Source organism: Leishmania panamensis, assembly GCF_000755165.1.
Source record: "Leishmania panamensis strain MHOM/PA/94/PSC-1 chromosome 13 sequence".
Lineage (NCBI taxonomy): Eukaryota > Euglenozoa > Kinetoplastea > Trypanosomatida > Trypanosomatidae > Leishmania > Leishmania panamensis.
The window spans coordinates 459,221-474,222 of NC_025858.1; the positions used below are offsets into that span (position 1 = coordinate 459,221).

At 58.3% G+C, this 15,002-nt stretch overlaps 3 protein-coding genes and 1 pseudogene across 3 annotated transcripts; all 4 read right to left on the reverse strand.

Moving 5' to 3' along the window:
* Positions 1 to 34: 34 nt before the first annotated feature.
* Positions 35 to 1,804, reverse strand: LPMP_131250 (endomembrane protein, putative; the record flags this gene model as incomplete). Its single annotated transcript, XM_010698904.1, has 1 exon — positions 35 to 1,804. One exon carries the CDS (start codon positions 1,802 to 1,804, stop codon positions 35 to 37), a length of 1,770 nt encoding a protein of 589 aa, XP_010697206.1.
* Positions 1,805 to 2,031: 227 nt separating this feature from the next.
* LPMP_131260 lies at positions 2,032 to 2,867 on the reverse strand (annotated as a pseudogene).
* An 896-nt stretch (positions 2,868 to 3,763) lies between these two features.
* On the reverse strand, positions 3,764 to 6,112 carry LPMP_131270 (hypothetical protein; the record flags this gene model as incomplete). Its single annotated transcript, XM_010698905.1, has 1 exon — positions 3,764 to 6,112. The coding sequence occupies one exon, from the start codon at positions 6,110 to 6,112 to the stop codon at positions 3,764 to 3,766; it is 2,349 nt and encodes a 782-aa protein (XP_010697207.1).
* A 3,572-nt stretch (positions 6,113 to 9,684) lies between these two features.
* On the reverse strand, positions 9,685 to 13,650 carry LPMP_131280 (hypothetical protein; the record flags this gene model as incomplete). The annotated part of the gene is made up of 1 exon (XM_010698906.1): positions 9,685 to 13,650. One exon carries the CDS (start codon positions 13,648 to 13,650, stop codon positions 9,685 to 9,687), a length of 3,966 nt encoding a protein of 1,321 aa, XP_010697208.1.
* Positions 13,651 to 15,002: the final 1,352 nt, after the last annotated feature.

The following is a 15,002-nucleotide window of genomic DNA, read 5'->3' on the forward strand; positions in this document are numbered from 1 at the left end:
TTTCGTTGCCGGTACACAATACAACATTCATCACTCAGTCACTCTTTGCTTGTCCGTAAAGCACCTTCACAAAACAAGAAGCAGCAAAATAGGCCACTGTCCCACCAATGAGCGCTAAGCACAGCATAAGCGCAATGCAGTATGAGTAATACACGACAAACATGAACAGCCCATGCATCGAGGCCTTGAAGAGATAAAAAAACACCGCATAGCCAAATGCGTACATCGAGCAGGATGCGCCGAAGCCCATCGACATCCATTTCCAGTGATGATTCTCCGTCGATAAGAGTAGAAAAGTTGCGATGATCGAAACACACGCCGAGATGGCAATGTAAAGGAGTGCTGTAATGGTGAGAAAGCCGTACAAGTGAAACACTTTGAAAGTCCAGATGGAGGTGAAAACAAAGCTGAATTCCACAAACACTGAGATGAAAGGAGGGATACCGCTCACCAACAACAGGCATTGAGGCGCCAGCAATCTCCGTGGTGGCCGCGGAATAAGGCGTGAGATTTGATTGACGTGCGGAATATTTCGTCTCCGCTCTGTTCGTCGAAATACGTAACGGCTACACAGCACACCGGCGAGGCACAGAGGGTAGGCCACAAAGACCCACAGGCACAGGAGAATGAGCACCCCCTTGAGGTACGGGAGCTGAGATGACCCGTAAAGTAACGCTACAGTCGAAGAAGGAAGAAACGCCGTTACATAAATCATCGGCACCAGGAAGAAAGCGACATGAAATGCACGAATCCACTTTGATGCCATGGGTGGTGCCAGAAAGCTACATCCGATGAACTGATATCCGGACACATAGCCGGCAATACCGCTGGTGAAGACATAGCCGAATACAGTATAGGTGACCAAGTTGTGGTTCATCGAGATACGGTAATTACTCATGACAGACAGCAAAATGGTCACTGCGGAGAGTACTAGAAGCTGCGTGCCGCACCCAAGGATGGCACAGAAGGTTCCGGTGTGTCGTGGTACCCGAAACACATCCGCGTACAGGCACCTCCACCCTGACTCGTCAATGATGTCCTGACCTTCAAAGCGAAACTGTGTTTCCCTTTCTAATTTCGCGCGCTCGTGGCGCAGCGTTCGCGAAAAAATGAGTGTAATGACGGAAAAGAGAAAGAGCGCAATCAAACTGGAGTTGATGAGGGAGACAAATCGCGTTCGTGAGCTGACGTAGCGCGTGTCGAGCACGGTGGAAAGTCGATTGGCGTACTCCACGCTCGATGCCTGGAAGACGACCGAATACGTAAAGGTGTAAATCGTGTCCGCTTCTAGCTTTGCTGGGGAGCTCGTCTCAAGTGTGGCGCTCACAATTCGATTCCCGTTCACGCCAATGTGAAACGTACGGTGCAGAAAAATAGAAAATTTGTTTTCACCAGTTTCCTCGCCAATCGCACTCCGCACTGGGAGTTCGTCAATCACGAGTTCATAGCGATAGTCGCCACGGATCATCTCGATCAAGAGCGCTGTTTCTCGCACGTTGGTTTTGTACTTGCACAGAACCGCAGTGCCGGTATTATGGTTGAATCTAATATTTGTGGGTAGAGTGTAGGCCTGGTGACCTGCAAGAAGCTCACCAAAAGTGAGTGGCTTTGCATCTTTTTGCAAAGTACACCCCGGCGCTTCTATGTAGTCGTAAGTCTCGTATGGGTTGTCGCGTGGGGCCATTTTGTCAACAAAAATGTTGACCTCATCACCGTCAAGATATGCATGCGTGAGTTCGCGAGCAGTGCTGACGCAGACTACGTAGGCAAGCGCCACCACAGTCAGAAACCAGTAGGGGCTCATTTCGTGAATATGCAAACGGTGACCAACAGGCGCCACGAAGAGATACCGCGCTGTAGTAACGTGCGTGGTGAAAGCAGGCAAACATCAGAGTCGGGCGCAAAAGAGAGAAGTCGTGAAGAGGGGAAGAGATGGGCGATTTGTTTTCATTCTGCGGGGGGTCTCCGGCGTGGGGGGGGGGGTTGCAGGGGGGTTGTTGGCGGCGCGCGTTCCCGACGTGAGTCAGGGCTTGACGCGCGTTTGGGGCCGCCAAAAACCCTATGAAGCCGCCCATGGGAAGTGCCCGAAACCTATCCTCGCCGATACAGGCCGCCTTTAGGGCGTCGCTTATGGCGCGCGGTGGTTCATCGAGCCGCTCGTCGGCGAGCTCAAAGGTACCCCAGTGCACCGCTATGGCCTGCTGTATGCGCTGGTCCTAGAAGATCTGCACAGCGTACTCTGAGTCAACGTGGGCGCGCGCCATGAACCACCGCGGCGAATAGGCGCCGATCGGGAGCGCGGCCACATCCATCGCGCCGAAGTGAGCGTAGATGCTTGTCGAGGCGTCCAGGTTGTACGCCATGTCGCTCGTGAAGAAATACTTTGTATATCCGTTTCATGTTTGCTTTGCCGCCGTCGCCACCTCAGAGCTAGACCAGGTCCAGCTGAAGGGGACGAGGGTGGGCTTCTCGCTCGTGGAGGCCGGCTGTTGTTGTTGCTTGCCTGACTGCCAACCGACACACCAGCCGCACCACAGCACCTCCTTGTCGTCGAAGGTGCTGTGCTTGCTCCGGTGCTGAGCCGGCGTGCAACCCACCCGGACTCCCTTCACCTCGCACGCCTCGTACCAGTCAAGCGTGATGATAGACGCGGCCGGCACCCCCCACTTCCGGGGGAAGAGGTCCAGGTTCAGCGGCACGACAAACTGGGCATCTGGGAAGCGGGGCCACAACAGCCTTGATGCTATGCTTGTCCATGTGGTCTTAGTGGTTGTGCGAGAGGGCGACAATGTGAAGTGGTGGGAGTTGCGCTGCCGTGACGGCTGAAGGGAACCGGAGCGACAGCTCGACAAATGACAGTGGTGAGGCACAGGAGCTGACTTGAGTGACCGATCCAGTACTCCTTGTTCTTGACCGACTGTGCTTCGTCGTTACTCATGCTCGCGCGCCAGTGCGTCACTGACTCGACCATGTCTCACGGGGCGTACCAGATCTTGCCGAACGCGTCATAGCCGCCCTCCGGCTAGGGTACAGCCTTGGAGCGCGTGGGACAGCGTCCAGCACATCGCTTTCCCAGCCGATGCGCTGGACGACGTTCCAAGGCTGAGGCTCTTGAAGTGCCTCCCATCCCTGTCGCAGTTCGACGAGTAGGAGCCGATCGCCGCGCGTTTCACGTATTCAAAGCTTGGCTTTCCCCTGCAGGGGGGAAGGGGGGAGGGGCTCCATCATTGGCAGGGGCGCACGCGTCTGTCGGTCGGTGTGGAGGGTTGGTCTGGCCTGGTGTGTGTGTGTGTGCGTGTGCGTGCATAGGGATACCAAAGCAGAGGTGCGAAAATTAGGAAGTTGAAAGGAGAGGAACAAAGAAAGCGACCGTGCAGGCGGTGGCTAAGAAGCCTTCGTTTTTTTCTTCTCCTTTTCGCGTGTGGGTGGGTGCTTGCTGTAACGGTAGGCACGCCTGCGTCACTCCGTGTGGTGCGTTGCTTTGCAGCGCTTCACTCTACGTTTGCAGCTCTCGGTGAGGGCGATGAGGAAGTCGTTAATGGCGCGGAAAAGGGAAAGAGTCCGAGCGAGAGCAACAAAGATGCGAGGGATCGGGAAGCGGGACCGCCAACGAAAAAGAAAGAGAACGGCCACGCCACACTACGCAGTCGTGGAGACGTCGGCCGTTGGGAGGAAACCGGTCAACGGCGGGCGTCTGCGCATGCACGTGTACTTCGTTTCCTTTTCTGCCTTGCTGACGCACGCTTACAACAATCTTCTGCTCCTACCTCGTGGGTAGCTCGTGGTAGACGTCTTCGGCCATGGAAATGGGTAGCCGCACCGTCTTGAGGCCATTGTACACGTAGTTGCGCGGTGGCTCGCAGCTGACCACCTCCGTCAGGCTGTACGTCTGAATAGCCGACTCGAAGGCGCCTACGAGGAAGAGAGCACCGAAGGCGGGGTAGGCCGCAGCGCAGGAGATACCACCAACAACGTCACCGTCCTCACCACCGCTCGCCCACGTTTCGTCGAGGTCGCTATCCACTGTGGCACCGTTGACCATGTTGGGGTGAGGTATCTTCTTGAGGGCGTCGGCGTGCCGCTGCTGCTGCTGCAGCACCCCGCTGCCCTCAGAGGAGTACGGCGTCAGCGTGAAGCGACGCGCGCACCGGAGCAGCGCCTCCGGCTCGTCATACACGTGCCACTCTCTCACGAGGCCGTCATCGTAGGAGCACGTGATGAACACGTCTGGGGTGCGCAGCACGCAAATGTGTCGCCCGAGGCCGCGGTGCTCCTGCAGTGTGCTCGTCACGAGCTGCGGCACGTAGGTCTCCGCGACAGCAGCAGAGGAGGCCTCTTTTCCAGGGTGGCACACCCATACGCACACTTTGCCATCGGCACAGCTGGTCACGAGTCGGCGGCGTCCGGCGAGCACACGAAGCGCAAAGCACGCCGTCCCCGGCGTTCGGAGGAAGGCGAGCGGGTACGCGACCGGTACTACGCAGCTGAGTGGCACCCGCAGGCCATTTTTGAGCTCCCCGCCTTCGAAGGAAACTGGCACAGCTGTGTCCGTGAGTCGGTCGCCCACTGGTGCGCCGGCGCTGGCAGCCGCCACTGCGCTCAGCTTAACAGTGTTCCACACCACGCCGACCGCCGCTCCACCTGTGGCCACACGGCCGTACTTGGGTTTCCACTTGCTTACCTTGTCGGCACTACTGCCGCCGCTGCGTTCCATCGCGCGCGCCATCTCCAACTGTACGGTAGATGCCGGCAGTAGCCACACATGATGGTTGACGAGCCGCGAAGCGCGGTACTCCACAATCTTCTCGGAATCGGTACTTGAGGCTGTGGGGGATGTGCTGCCTGCATCGGAGTCGTAAGGCGGCGACGCCTCGTAGTGCAACAACGCGCACGGCAGCGGTGCTCGGCGCTCCTCGTCCCAGCAGAGCGGGTGGTGTGCCGCGAGCGCGTTGGCTGACACTGACTCTGGACCGCGCCACGGCAAGGCGTCGATGGCCCACACATACACGCCGCCCTCTGTCCCAGCAAACACTCGGCCGGCCTGCTCATCCACTTCTAAGCAGTGCACGGTGCGGTCGGCATCTCGGGACGGCACTTTCTTTGAGTTGTCCTCGCGCGCAAACGGGGTGAGAGGGGACAACATACCCGTCATGTTCGCACTGCATATAAGCACGTGCTGTAGGGTGTAGGAGTGGGTGGCCACGTCGATGCGCCACAGTCGCACCAGGCCGGCGTAGTCGCCAGTGAAAAGATACACGGCAGTGGGCTCGGCGGCGCGGAGGGCGTCGTGCCACCGCTGCAGCGCACCTTGTCGTTGCGTGTCGTACTCTTCCGCACTGCTACTATGACTCGACGACGTCGTGAAGGTGGAGCCTTCCCATAACTTGATGCTCCGTACCGCGGACGGGTGCGGCAGACATGTAATGCTAGCTGGAAGGGGATGAAACATGCTCACTGCAACACTTGTGTCCCCAGGGGGTGCCGCGGAGGCGAAGAGTGTGCCTAGGTGATCCATGACCGTCACCGGCTCCTCGCGGGCGTGGCGGTGCAGAAGTCGACGGCCGACGCAGTTAAGCGGTGCGCGACTGCCCTGTCCGATGGCGCGTGCTGCCGAAACGTCGCCGCGCGCCGCCGCCTGCGCCAGCTCCGTCTCATGTTTCCAGAGGTAGGCTAGCTCAGGCAGTGTGGTCTCACCGCACTCCGCAACGAGGGCTTCGAGGAGGTGTGGGGGCAGTAGCGGCATGAGGAAGACGTGCCCGTTGTCGGTGCCGATGAAGAAGTACTCCACCTGCGTACATGCACCAAGAGCAGCGGCGCGGTGCAGAGCAGTGGCCAGTCGCGAAGCCCTCAGATCAGCTGACACACCGGCATCTCCAGCCCACGCAGGTGGTAGCGCCCATGACAGCAGCGCTGCCGCTTCCTCAGCGCCGAGGGCGGGGACAAGAGTATAGCCAAGGCCAGCAACGAAGTTGAAGGCGTTGTCCTCCAACGCAAAGGTCGCTACTCGTGCCTTATCGCTGCATTGCTCATGATAGAGAGGGGTGCTTAGCGCTGCTGGGTGCGGAGTGGCGGGGACCTCCAGAGTTGGGAAAATACGTCGCCGAGTCCACATGCGGCCAATAAGGGGAGGGGGGAGAAAGAGGGTGTACAGTGAATCCCGATGCGCACGGCGGCTGCCGCACTGAGAATTTCTCTGTTCTCTCTCTCTCTCTCTATGGACGTGTGTGGGTGTGGGTGTGTGTCTACGTGAACCGACGATATTTTATCCGCCTCTTGTGTTCCACAAAATGCGTTTTTGGGGGGTCGTGTGCGTGTAACAGAGCCCAACGAGTTACGCCAAAAGGGGGGGAGGGGAGGGAGGGGGCAGGTGGTGGCGGCGGAAGAAGGGAAGAGTGAGCGGCTATCATTGCTCTCTGTGCCTGTCTTGTTTGCAGACCTCTTCCAGTGTGGTGTGCTTCCGCGAAAGAGAAAGAGCACAGGTGTGCCGGAAGGCAAAACTCAGCATCTCAGTCGATGCGCTCCCTACATCGGCTGCACATACATTCAGCATCAAAAGTGAGTCACTGTTAAGCCCAAACCGCCATCCCCCCATACACCCCTTTGAGGACGAGAGGGCCTGCCCGCTTCTCCCCTATCACCATCCCTTTACACAGACCTAGCCTTATAGCTGCCCCGCACTTTGTCCATGGCTGCTAGCACAGCTGTTGCCAGCAGCGTCTATACACTAGTGTCATGGCGGTCGCTCCGATGGCGGTGCCGTGTGCCACAAGCTGCTTGTTTTCGCTTACTTAGCTTCTTAGTCTCTATTTCGTTTAAGTGCTGCGGTTCACGAGGGTGGGGTGGTGGTGGTGGTGGGGGGAGCAAGTTTGCTAATGGGAGGAGACCATGACTCCAGTCTGTGTTAGAGAGAGGAGAGGAAATAAAAACACAAAGAGGAAATCCACAACACAAAGCGCGCGTACACACACACACAGGGAGAACACAGACGCACTTTTCTGCCAGCAGCGGACTGGGTGCGTAGGGGGGGGATGTGCACCGGAAGGGTTGGGCAGTGGGGAGAAGAGTCTCCTTTGGGCCCCTCGCCCTTCTTTCGCGGGAATTGGCCTCTGCGTTGTCAGCGCCCTCATGACGGAAGACGCGTGTTTAGTGAGCGAAGACAGGGCCACTCACTGGTGACGTGCCCTCACACCTCTGGGAGTCTCCCCATGGCACCCGCCCTTGCCTTGCCCTGTAGCGATAGACAGAGAGCTTTGTGAAGCGCGGCGAGGCTCATGGAGAGGGGAGCAGAGGACGGCGAGTGGGTTGGTGGGGTTGAGCAGAGGCGGGAGAAAACAAAAAGAGAGAGACACACACACAGCCCCCGCTTCTCCCTGACACAAATACCCCAGCAAAGACATACGAAGACACGTACACGCACAGAGAGAGGGGGGGTGCAGAAGCTGAAAGAACGAAGCAAAACATCTCACGCGATCCGCCCATGGAGAGGTCGTTGTTTTTCGCTTTTTTGTTTATTTCTTTCGTGCGCTGTTTCTGAGTATGAAGGAGGAAGGGCGGACGAGGAGACAACCTTAAGAGGCAACCTCTCCACACAAAGACCACCTCCCCCCCCTCCTCTACCACCACCGCCACCTACACTCCAAAAGAGATGCGCTGTCCGTGCCTACCTCAACACGAGAGCAATCCGTATACACACAGGACGAAAGACAAGAGGAAAAAGGGCGGAGAGAAGAGTAGCCCCCCCCTCCTCCCGCGTGTTCAAGCACACACGTGCACACACGAGGAAAAGCGAGAGGCACAACCAAGCAAAGCGACACCCACACACCCACACACACCCCCACAGCAGCAGCAGCAGCAGTGTAAGCCCTCCCACTGCGGCTGAAATCGCATTCGATAGACACATGTCGAGGGAGGGAAGGAGGGAGAGGAGGAGCAAAGAATGAAGACCCCGCATCAACAGCCGCACGCCAATTAACGACTGACGCCGCTGGCGAGCACGAGTCAAAGAGAACGGAGAGGGGGAGGGGGGGGGTAATGAAGAAACGACGCCTTCTAGAAAAACAACAGCGAGCGAGGCGACGACGGAAGAGGGCTCTGTGTCTCCCTGCGAAAAGAGACTAGGAAAAAAAAGAGGGGAACCAAGAAGAAACAGGGGCGCATCACAGACCGAACGCCTAAACAAAAGAAACAAGCAGGAGTTACGCGAGGAGGGGGAGGGGGAAGGGGAGGGAGAGCTGATAGAAACACACCACCACGTCAGGTGTGCATCTCCACGAATGCGTGAGGAGTAGAAGAGAGAGGTACCTACCTACACCGCAAGAAACAACAACAGCGAGGCTAAACGACAAGCAAGAGAGAGAGAGGGCGCAGGACGAGAAAGATGGAGAATAAAGGACAGAGGAGAGGGGGGAGGAGGAGGAGGAGGAGGGGCATGAGGGGCAAAGAGAGCGTAGAAATCTGAGAGGTGAGTTAGCGCATCCCCGCACCCTCAGAGAGAGAGAGAGAGTGCGTGTGTGTGGGGAGGGGGAGGGAGGGAGGGAGGGGGGATGCGCGCGCTAGAGGGCGCAGAAAAACAAAAACGGACAGGCGAGTGCACGCAAAAGGTGAGGGCCACACACGCACACACGCACACACACGCCGCTGGCAAACAGAGGAAGCGCAGCACAATGATGCTCAGCCGCCACACCACAGAAGATGCCGAGTCGCACACGTGGCACATCGGGAAGGGGGAGGGAGGACGAGAGATTAACAGTGGGGGGAGGGGGAGGGGGAAAACAACCCAAAACAGCCCCCCAAAACAGCCAAAAAACAACTCCCCCAAAAAAAAGTGACGCGGACGAGTTCAGGTGCACCAAAGAGAGCCAAAGCATCAATAAGAAAGAATTACAAGTAGAGAATAAGGCAGCACACAGTGGATATGTATGTGTGCGTGTGTCACGCGTAGGCACATACATGTATGTGGACAAACCCAATAAGCCAATACAACAACGCGACAGGGAGAGGGGTCCTAGGTGAGAGGGAGCAAAGATCGACCGCAGCCTCCCATGCCTGCCTGCACCGAGGCTCCTCTACAGACCCACATACGACATCGTCACGCACGCAGGGGCGCAAACGGGCATTTTTTTCTTTACATTTTTTTTCACTTCCCCGACGTTTTGTCCGGGACAAGGCGGTGATGGTAAAGGGAAGGGGGACAGACAAACAGTCAGAGAGAGAGAGAGACGGTCGCCGTTGGTACAAGTAGGAGAGTGGGTATGCGTGAGCGGAGTTTGTCTGTTAGCGACACAAGAGAAAAAGAAATCCGCATGCACACGCACGCACAAAAATTGCGTGCTAAGAACTGCGTAAAGGGAAGACTCTGCTACGTCAGCGCCCCGCTGCTGTGTTGCTTATGCATCGGTGCTCGATGTTTGCATGTTCGGCAGCATGGTTCCCGAGTCTGCCTTTCTCACCTTCGCATTTTCCCAGGCTCCCATTGTTCGCTCTGTGGGACGACCGTCATAAGGGTCCGGCGACAACGCAGCGGCCTTGCCGGCGTTGCAGCGTGGCTATGGCACTCCCGACAGGCTCGCCCCCCCCTGTGTAGTCGTGCCGCCCATCGCGCCGGTGCCGCGTGTCGCGTTCAGTGGAGCGTAAACGATACTAATTACTGTGGCTGTGGCTACCCTCGCTCGAGATTTGGCGCTGCTACCGCTGTTCCTGTGAGAGCGCCTGGGACTTCTGCTGCTTCTGCGAGCAGTGCGTGTTGCCGTATTGGTTCGGCTGGTTCACTGATGGAGTGGAAAAGCGACGCCGGTTTGGCGAGGCGATGTGCGGCGAGTAGTCCTCGCTGCCGTTCCTCGGCAGCCAACGCGTAGCAGCGCGGCTACCCATGTTGGGGTGCCTCTGCTGGTGTGGCCGCATGTTGAGTGGCACCTGTAAGCTGCCTACCGAGCCGTGGGACGATTGATGGTTCGCCGCTGCACCTCCGTTCATCGCACCAGCGCTGCGCGGAAGTGGGGTTGTAAAGGGTACGCTGCTAGTGCTGCCGGATCCATTCGCGCCCTCCGGTGAGGGCGACGTGGCCGCTGCCGAGTCTGTCGTCCGACGCTCAGGCTGCGAGGCATACACGTCGATGGTTCCCACCGCGCAATTGTTCTTGGAGGGGTAATGCGTGTGGCCGCCATACATGGCCGTTGCTGTCGCTGCGTTCACTCTAATGTCACCGCCGCCGTAGCAGCGGCTGATCGGCGCGTTGGGCCCTGCGCCTGATAACGTTGGCGCTGGTGCGCCAGAGTCGCTGCAGACGTCGGCCGAGTTGTCCTCATTGCAGACGTGCACCATGCCGCCCGTACTTCCTCCACCGTTGGCGTTGCCGCTGCTACCGTTCTCATTCGTCTTCAGGCTGGCCATACCACTACCTAGGTTGTTGTTTGAGAGGATTGATTTGTTGCTAGGCACACTGCAGCCACTTCCAGTGCCACTGTTTAAGCTGGTGCTGCCGCCGCCGCTGCTACCTCCTCGGTGACTTCTGGTGTCGCAGGCCCGCGGGTTCGGTGTGCGTGAGGACACCGGGGCCGCCATGTGTGGCGGCTGTGCGACCATCATACCGCCCACCGTCATGGCCGATGCGCTCCCTCCATGCCGCTCAGCGTTCCAGGACTGCAGACCGTACACAGCGCCACCGTGCATCCGCATTCCCTCGTCGTCGTCACTGCCGTAAGGGGGCGTGACCGACGTCGCTGCGGTGGACTCTGCCCCTGCACGAGAGCTGTAGTAGTAGTCCCCCTGCACGCCGCGCGCTGGCGTTGCGTCACAGTGAGCGCTGAAGGAGCGGTCCAACTGCGGCTGCAGTTGCTGTCGAACGACTGACGGGTAGGGTAGCGTTCTCGGTGCTGGCGAGCTTCTTCTGCTGTCGAGCTCGGGAGCGGCAGCAGGCCCGCAGCTCTGATGGTGCGTTGGATATTGCCAAGGCGCATTGTTCAGACTACTGCCACTGGCGAGAAGCGCGGCGACATGCGGTGCTTCATTGCCAAGCCGCTGCTGCTGCTGCTGCTGCTGCTCGTTGTGTTGGTGTAGTACCCCGTTGCGGTCTGAGGCAAGGTGCGTTTGATCACCTAGCTGTATTGTATCCACTGAGAAAAACCCCGGCAGCACATCCTGCGCCGTGCGCTTCCGTGGCTCATTCCAGTTGTGGTGCACCGAGCCTGCATTGCAGCCTCGCCCACCGTACGGCCTCTGTGTGCGGTGCTGCTGTTGGGGCCGCTGATGTAGTTCTGATGCGTACGAGTTTGAGGCCTGCTGTGCTGGATACTGCTGCTGCTGCTCCACGGAATGCAGGGGATGCTGCGGTAGTTCGGGATATGTCTGGTACGCGTACGGGTCGTGCGGCTCGGGGGCCTGTGGGCATGGGTACCGCTGCTCTTGCCGCTGCGGAGGGTTTGAATGCTGTAACGCATAATCGCATGCCTCGCGCTGGTGCTGCTGCTGCTGCCGCTGCTGCTGCTCTGAACGAGGGTGCTGGCACTCTGACGGATATGCTTGTTCGTAGTGCTGCGGTAGCACCTTGAAAGCCTGGTAGTGTCCCGGTGCCTCTTGCACCACTTGAGGATGGGTCTGTTGCTGGTACTGCTCTCCCCACTGTGGCCCGTTCTGCTGGTGCGGCGGTAGTTGTTGCCCAGGCCCTTGGTGGTGCTCTGGCTGCTGCTGCTCGTACAATGGCTCATAGCTGCTGGCATGCTGCACCTGCTGACGTTTTGTTTCATGCGGTTGGAATGGGTAGTCACACTGGGGGTCGTAGAGGGGGTGCTCTCCTATGGGCGGCGACGGCACCTTAGAAGGATTGCCACCGGCAGCCCAGATCATGATGCCGTCATGAGCTCTTCGCGCCACATCCGCCGTGCTCGACTTCATGCTCATCGTGTCCGAGTTCGCGACAGCGCAGTACGGTAACGTGGCACCACTGTCCTCAGCGCTGGCGCTGCCGGCGCAGCCATTAGCACGCACTGAGGCGCTCCACATTTGCATGCGCGTGATGACCGACCCGGTCGGTGCCATCGCCGTCGCGGAGGGGGGGTGGTGACTCGTGAAGCTTGTCGTGCGCGGCACACCGCTCCTCAACGGCGTCGCCACAATGGCAGCCCTGTTGTACGGGTCGTGCGTCCCAAAGCGCAGCGACGGACTCGACGATTGCAAGTCGTGCCAGCTGAGTGCCGTGCCGCCGCGGTTGGCGAGCGATGTAGGCCCGCCCGCACCGCCGCTGGCCACACTGGTAGCTACGGGAGATAGAACAGGGGAGGGTGGTGGACCAATAAATAGCGATTTGCGCACATGGTTGATGGCCAGGTTCAAATTGCTCGCATTCCTGGAGTTCCTGATGCTTTGCGGGGCGGCAGGGACGCTGTTGCTGATGGGGGTGGGGGCAGCGCTGGCAGCCCCAGCTGCAGATGACGGAGAGCATGCCGGGCTGCGAGCCGGGCGCGAGTACGACGACGGTTGAGCCAAGGAGGAACGCGTGCTTGCTGCCAAATGTGCGTGATAGATAGTGCCGTTACCTTCGCTAGCGTGATCCACGTTCCGCAAGGACCACGTAGTCTCTCCATCTACCGAGTCGGCGACGGTGGCGTTGGCGTTAGTGCCTGCGTTCTGCTGCTCAAGTCGCGCGCTGACATGGGTGTTGCGAGCTGGCGCAGTTCGGTGATGTGGGTCAACCGGCCAGCGTTCACCAGCACCGCCGGCCCCGCCCTCCATGACGGAGTTCTCTGCCTTGTCATCGTCGACCTGGAAGGCGCTAGTTGGCGCACTGCTGCTGTTGCGCCGGCGCGACTCGCCGACTGTGGAGCAGGTAAGTTGGTTCGACAGCGTAGCGCATTCTGGGCTGATGAACGACGCTGCGGCGACGACAATGGGGACAGCAGTCGACGACAGCCGAGGCGTCACCGTGTGGTCGGGACTTTCGACTGTCACCGTTAGTCGCGCTGGTGGCACCGGCGCCACGAGCGCTTCGGGGGCGGCAGTCAGCATCGTTGTAGAAGGTGGGTGCTGAGAAGCCGCAGAGAGCACTTGCGGCGGGTAGACGAGGAGGTTCTTAAACATGCTGGTGACCTGACAGCTGCCGCTGCCCTGAGACGCGCTACGAACGTTATGGGGAGATGAGATTGAGCTGATGTGGCTCTGACTGAGTGGAGGAGCAGGGGAGGGTGCTGAGGAAGACAAGCTTGGCGTAGCCGCAATGATGAGAGCGGCGCAGGTTGTCGCTGTGAAAGCCACTGCGCCTGTCGCACCGCCGTGAGATGTCCACAGTGCCGGCACGCTGTTACAACTGCTTTGGTCCTCCTCCTTGCCCTGTTCCTCGCCGCCGCCGTTGGCGCCTCCATGGTTGGCGAGTGCTGAGAGCGCCGGCGACCTGCCATCGTTCACGGTACGCTTCACAACTATTGTAGGCGACGAGAGCGGGGAGCTGCTGTGCATTGATGGCTTTTGCGGCAGCCGCGGTTGTGCGCGACTACCCATTTCACCGTTCGCCACGGCTGCAGGTGCAGCTCGCCTCAACGATGGTGACGACAGAGGCGGTGGTGGAGGTCCACCGTTCCTCATCTCATACGCATGGTCCTGCACTAGCAAAGCTTCGGAAGCGTTCCTGCAGTCAGACTTGGTTGACGACTGACGCTGCATTGCCGCGGCAGGGGTTATCGGCAACCGCGGGGTAGCAAATGCTGTCCAGCCTCGACGGTTCACCACAAACTCGGCAGCCACTGAGAAGAAACTAAAGGAGGAGAGAGGGAGCGGGCACTCTCTGTGGAGGGATCAGACAAGAGAAGAAAAAACAGCACGACAACCCACGAAAGAAAAGCACAAACGATAATCTCCCGCGAGCGATGAACCGTTAGACACACATACACACACACGCGCACCGATAGAGACCCAGCGACAGACAACTAACGAGATGGAGAGAGAGAGAGGGAGAGGGAGGGAACACAACCACAGCAAAAAGGGACCGTATATACAATTAAGTCTTCGAAATACACGCGCTCCTTTGAAGACGGCCTTCCCATCAAGCACTGAATCCGTGCGTATGTCACCCTCCTCGAGCGTCAGTCTTCCTTTGCTTGTCGTTGTCCTTTCCTCCTCCGATGGAAACGGCAGACAGGGGGAGGGGTGGCGGTGGTGGCAGAGAGGCAGGGGAGAGGGGGGGGGGGGGCGCGGGGCGGGGGAGGTGTAACACGGAAAGCGAAAAACAAAACAAGAGCGAGTCAGCAACTCATTATAACAGAAGAGGTACAGGAGAAGAAGTGGGGGCAGGAGGAGGGAAGAACAACAATAGCCACAACAAATGACAGCGAGAGAGGGAAACAGCAGAACAGGAAAAGCTCGTTGTTAGTTTGTTAGTGGAAGAAGAAAAGAGAGAGAGAGAAGTCGACAGCGAAACAGATGCAAAGAGAATGAGAGGTGAAGCGGGGGTCGAGGGGTTGGGTACAGCACAACGACAGCGACAACAAACGCCGGAGTCGAGTTTACGACGAAGAAAAGGATTGCGATGCAAGGAGAGCGAAGAGAGGGAGGAAGGGAGGGAGGCGGCAGCGAAGGTAGAGGCGGAAAAGGGCAACGTGATAGCACACAGACAGACGCACTTTTCGGTAAACGCCAAACAAGGAACGAATACACCCAGTCAAAACGAGCATGCAGAGAGAGGGAGGAGGAGGAGGAGGAGGGGGGGACGGAGAGAGAGAGAGAGTGGCAGAGAGGGGGGAAGCTCAGTTCACAGAATAGAAGCCAAACCAAAGAGAAAAAAGGGGGGAGAAAGATGCTGAGGAGCGCAGCGAGCAGCGTGACACACACACACATACACATAGACATATATATATATATGTATATGTATGTATATACAGAGGGAGGGATGTATATATACAAAGAATAAATTTATTTACGCCTGTGCGTGCGCACAGGTGGCTAAGCAAACGACAAGAAAAACAAAGAAAATATAGTGAATGTGTATAGGGAGAGGGAGAGGGGAAAGCTGTATGAGT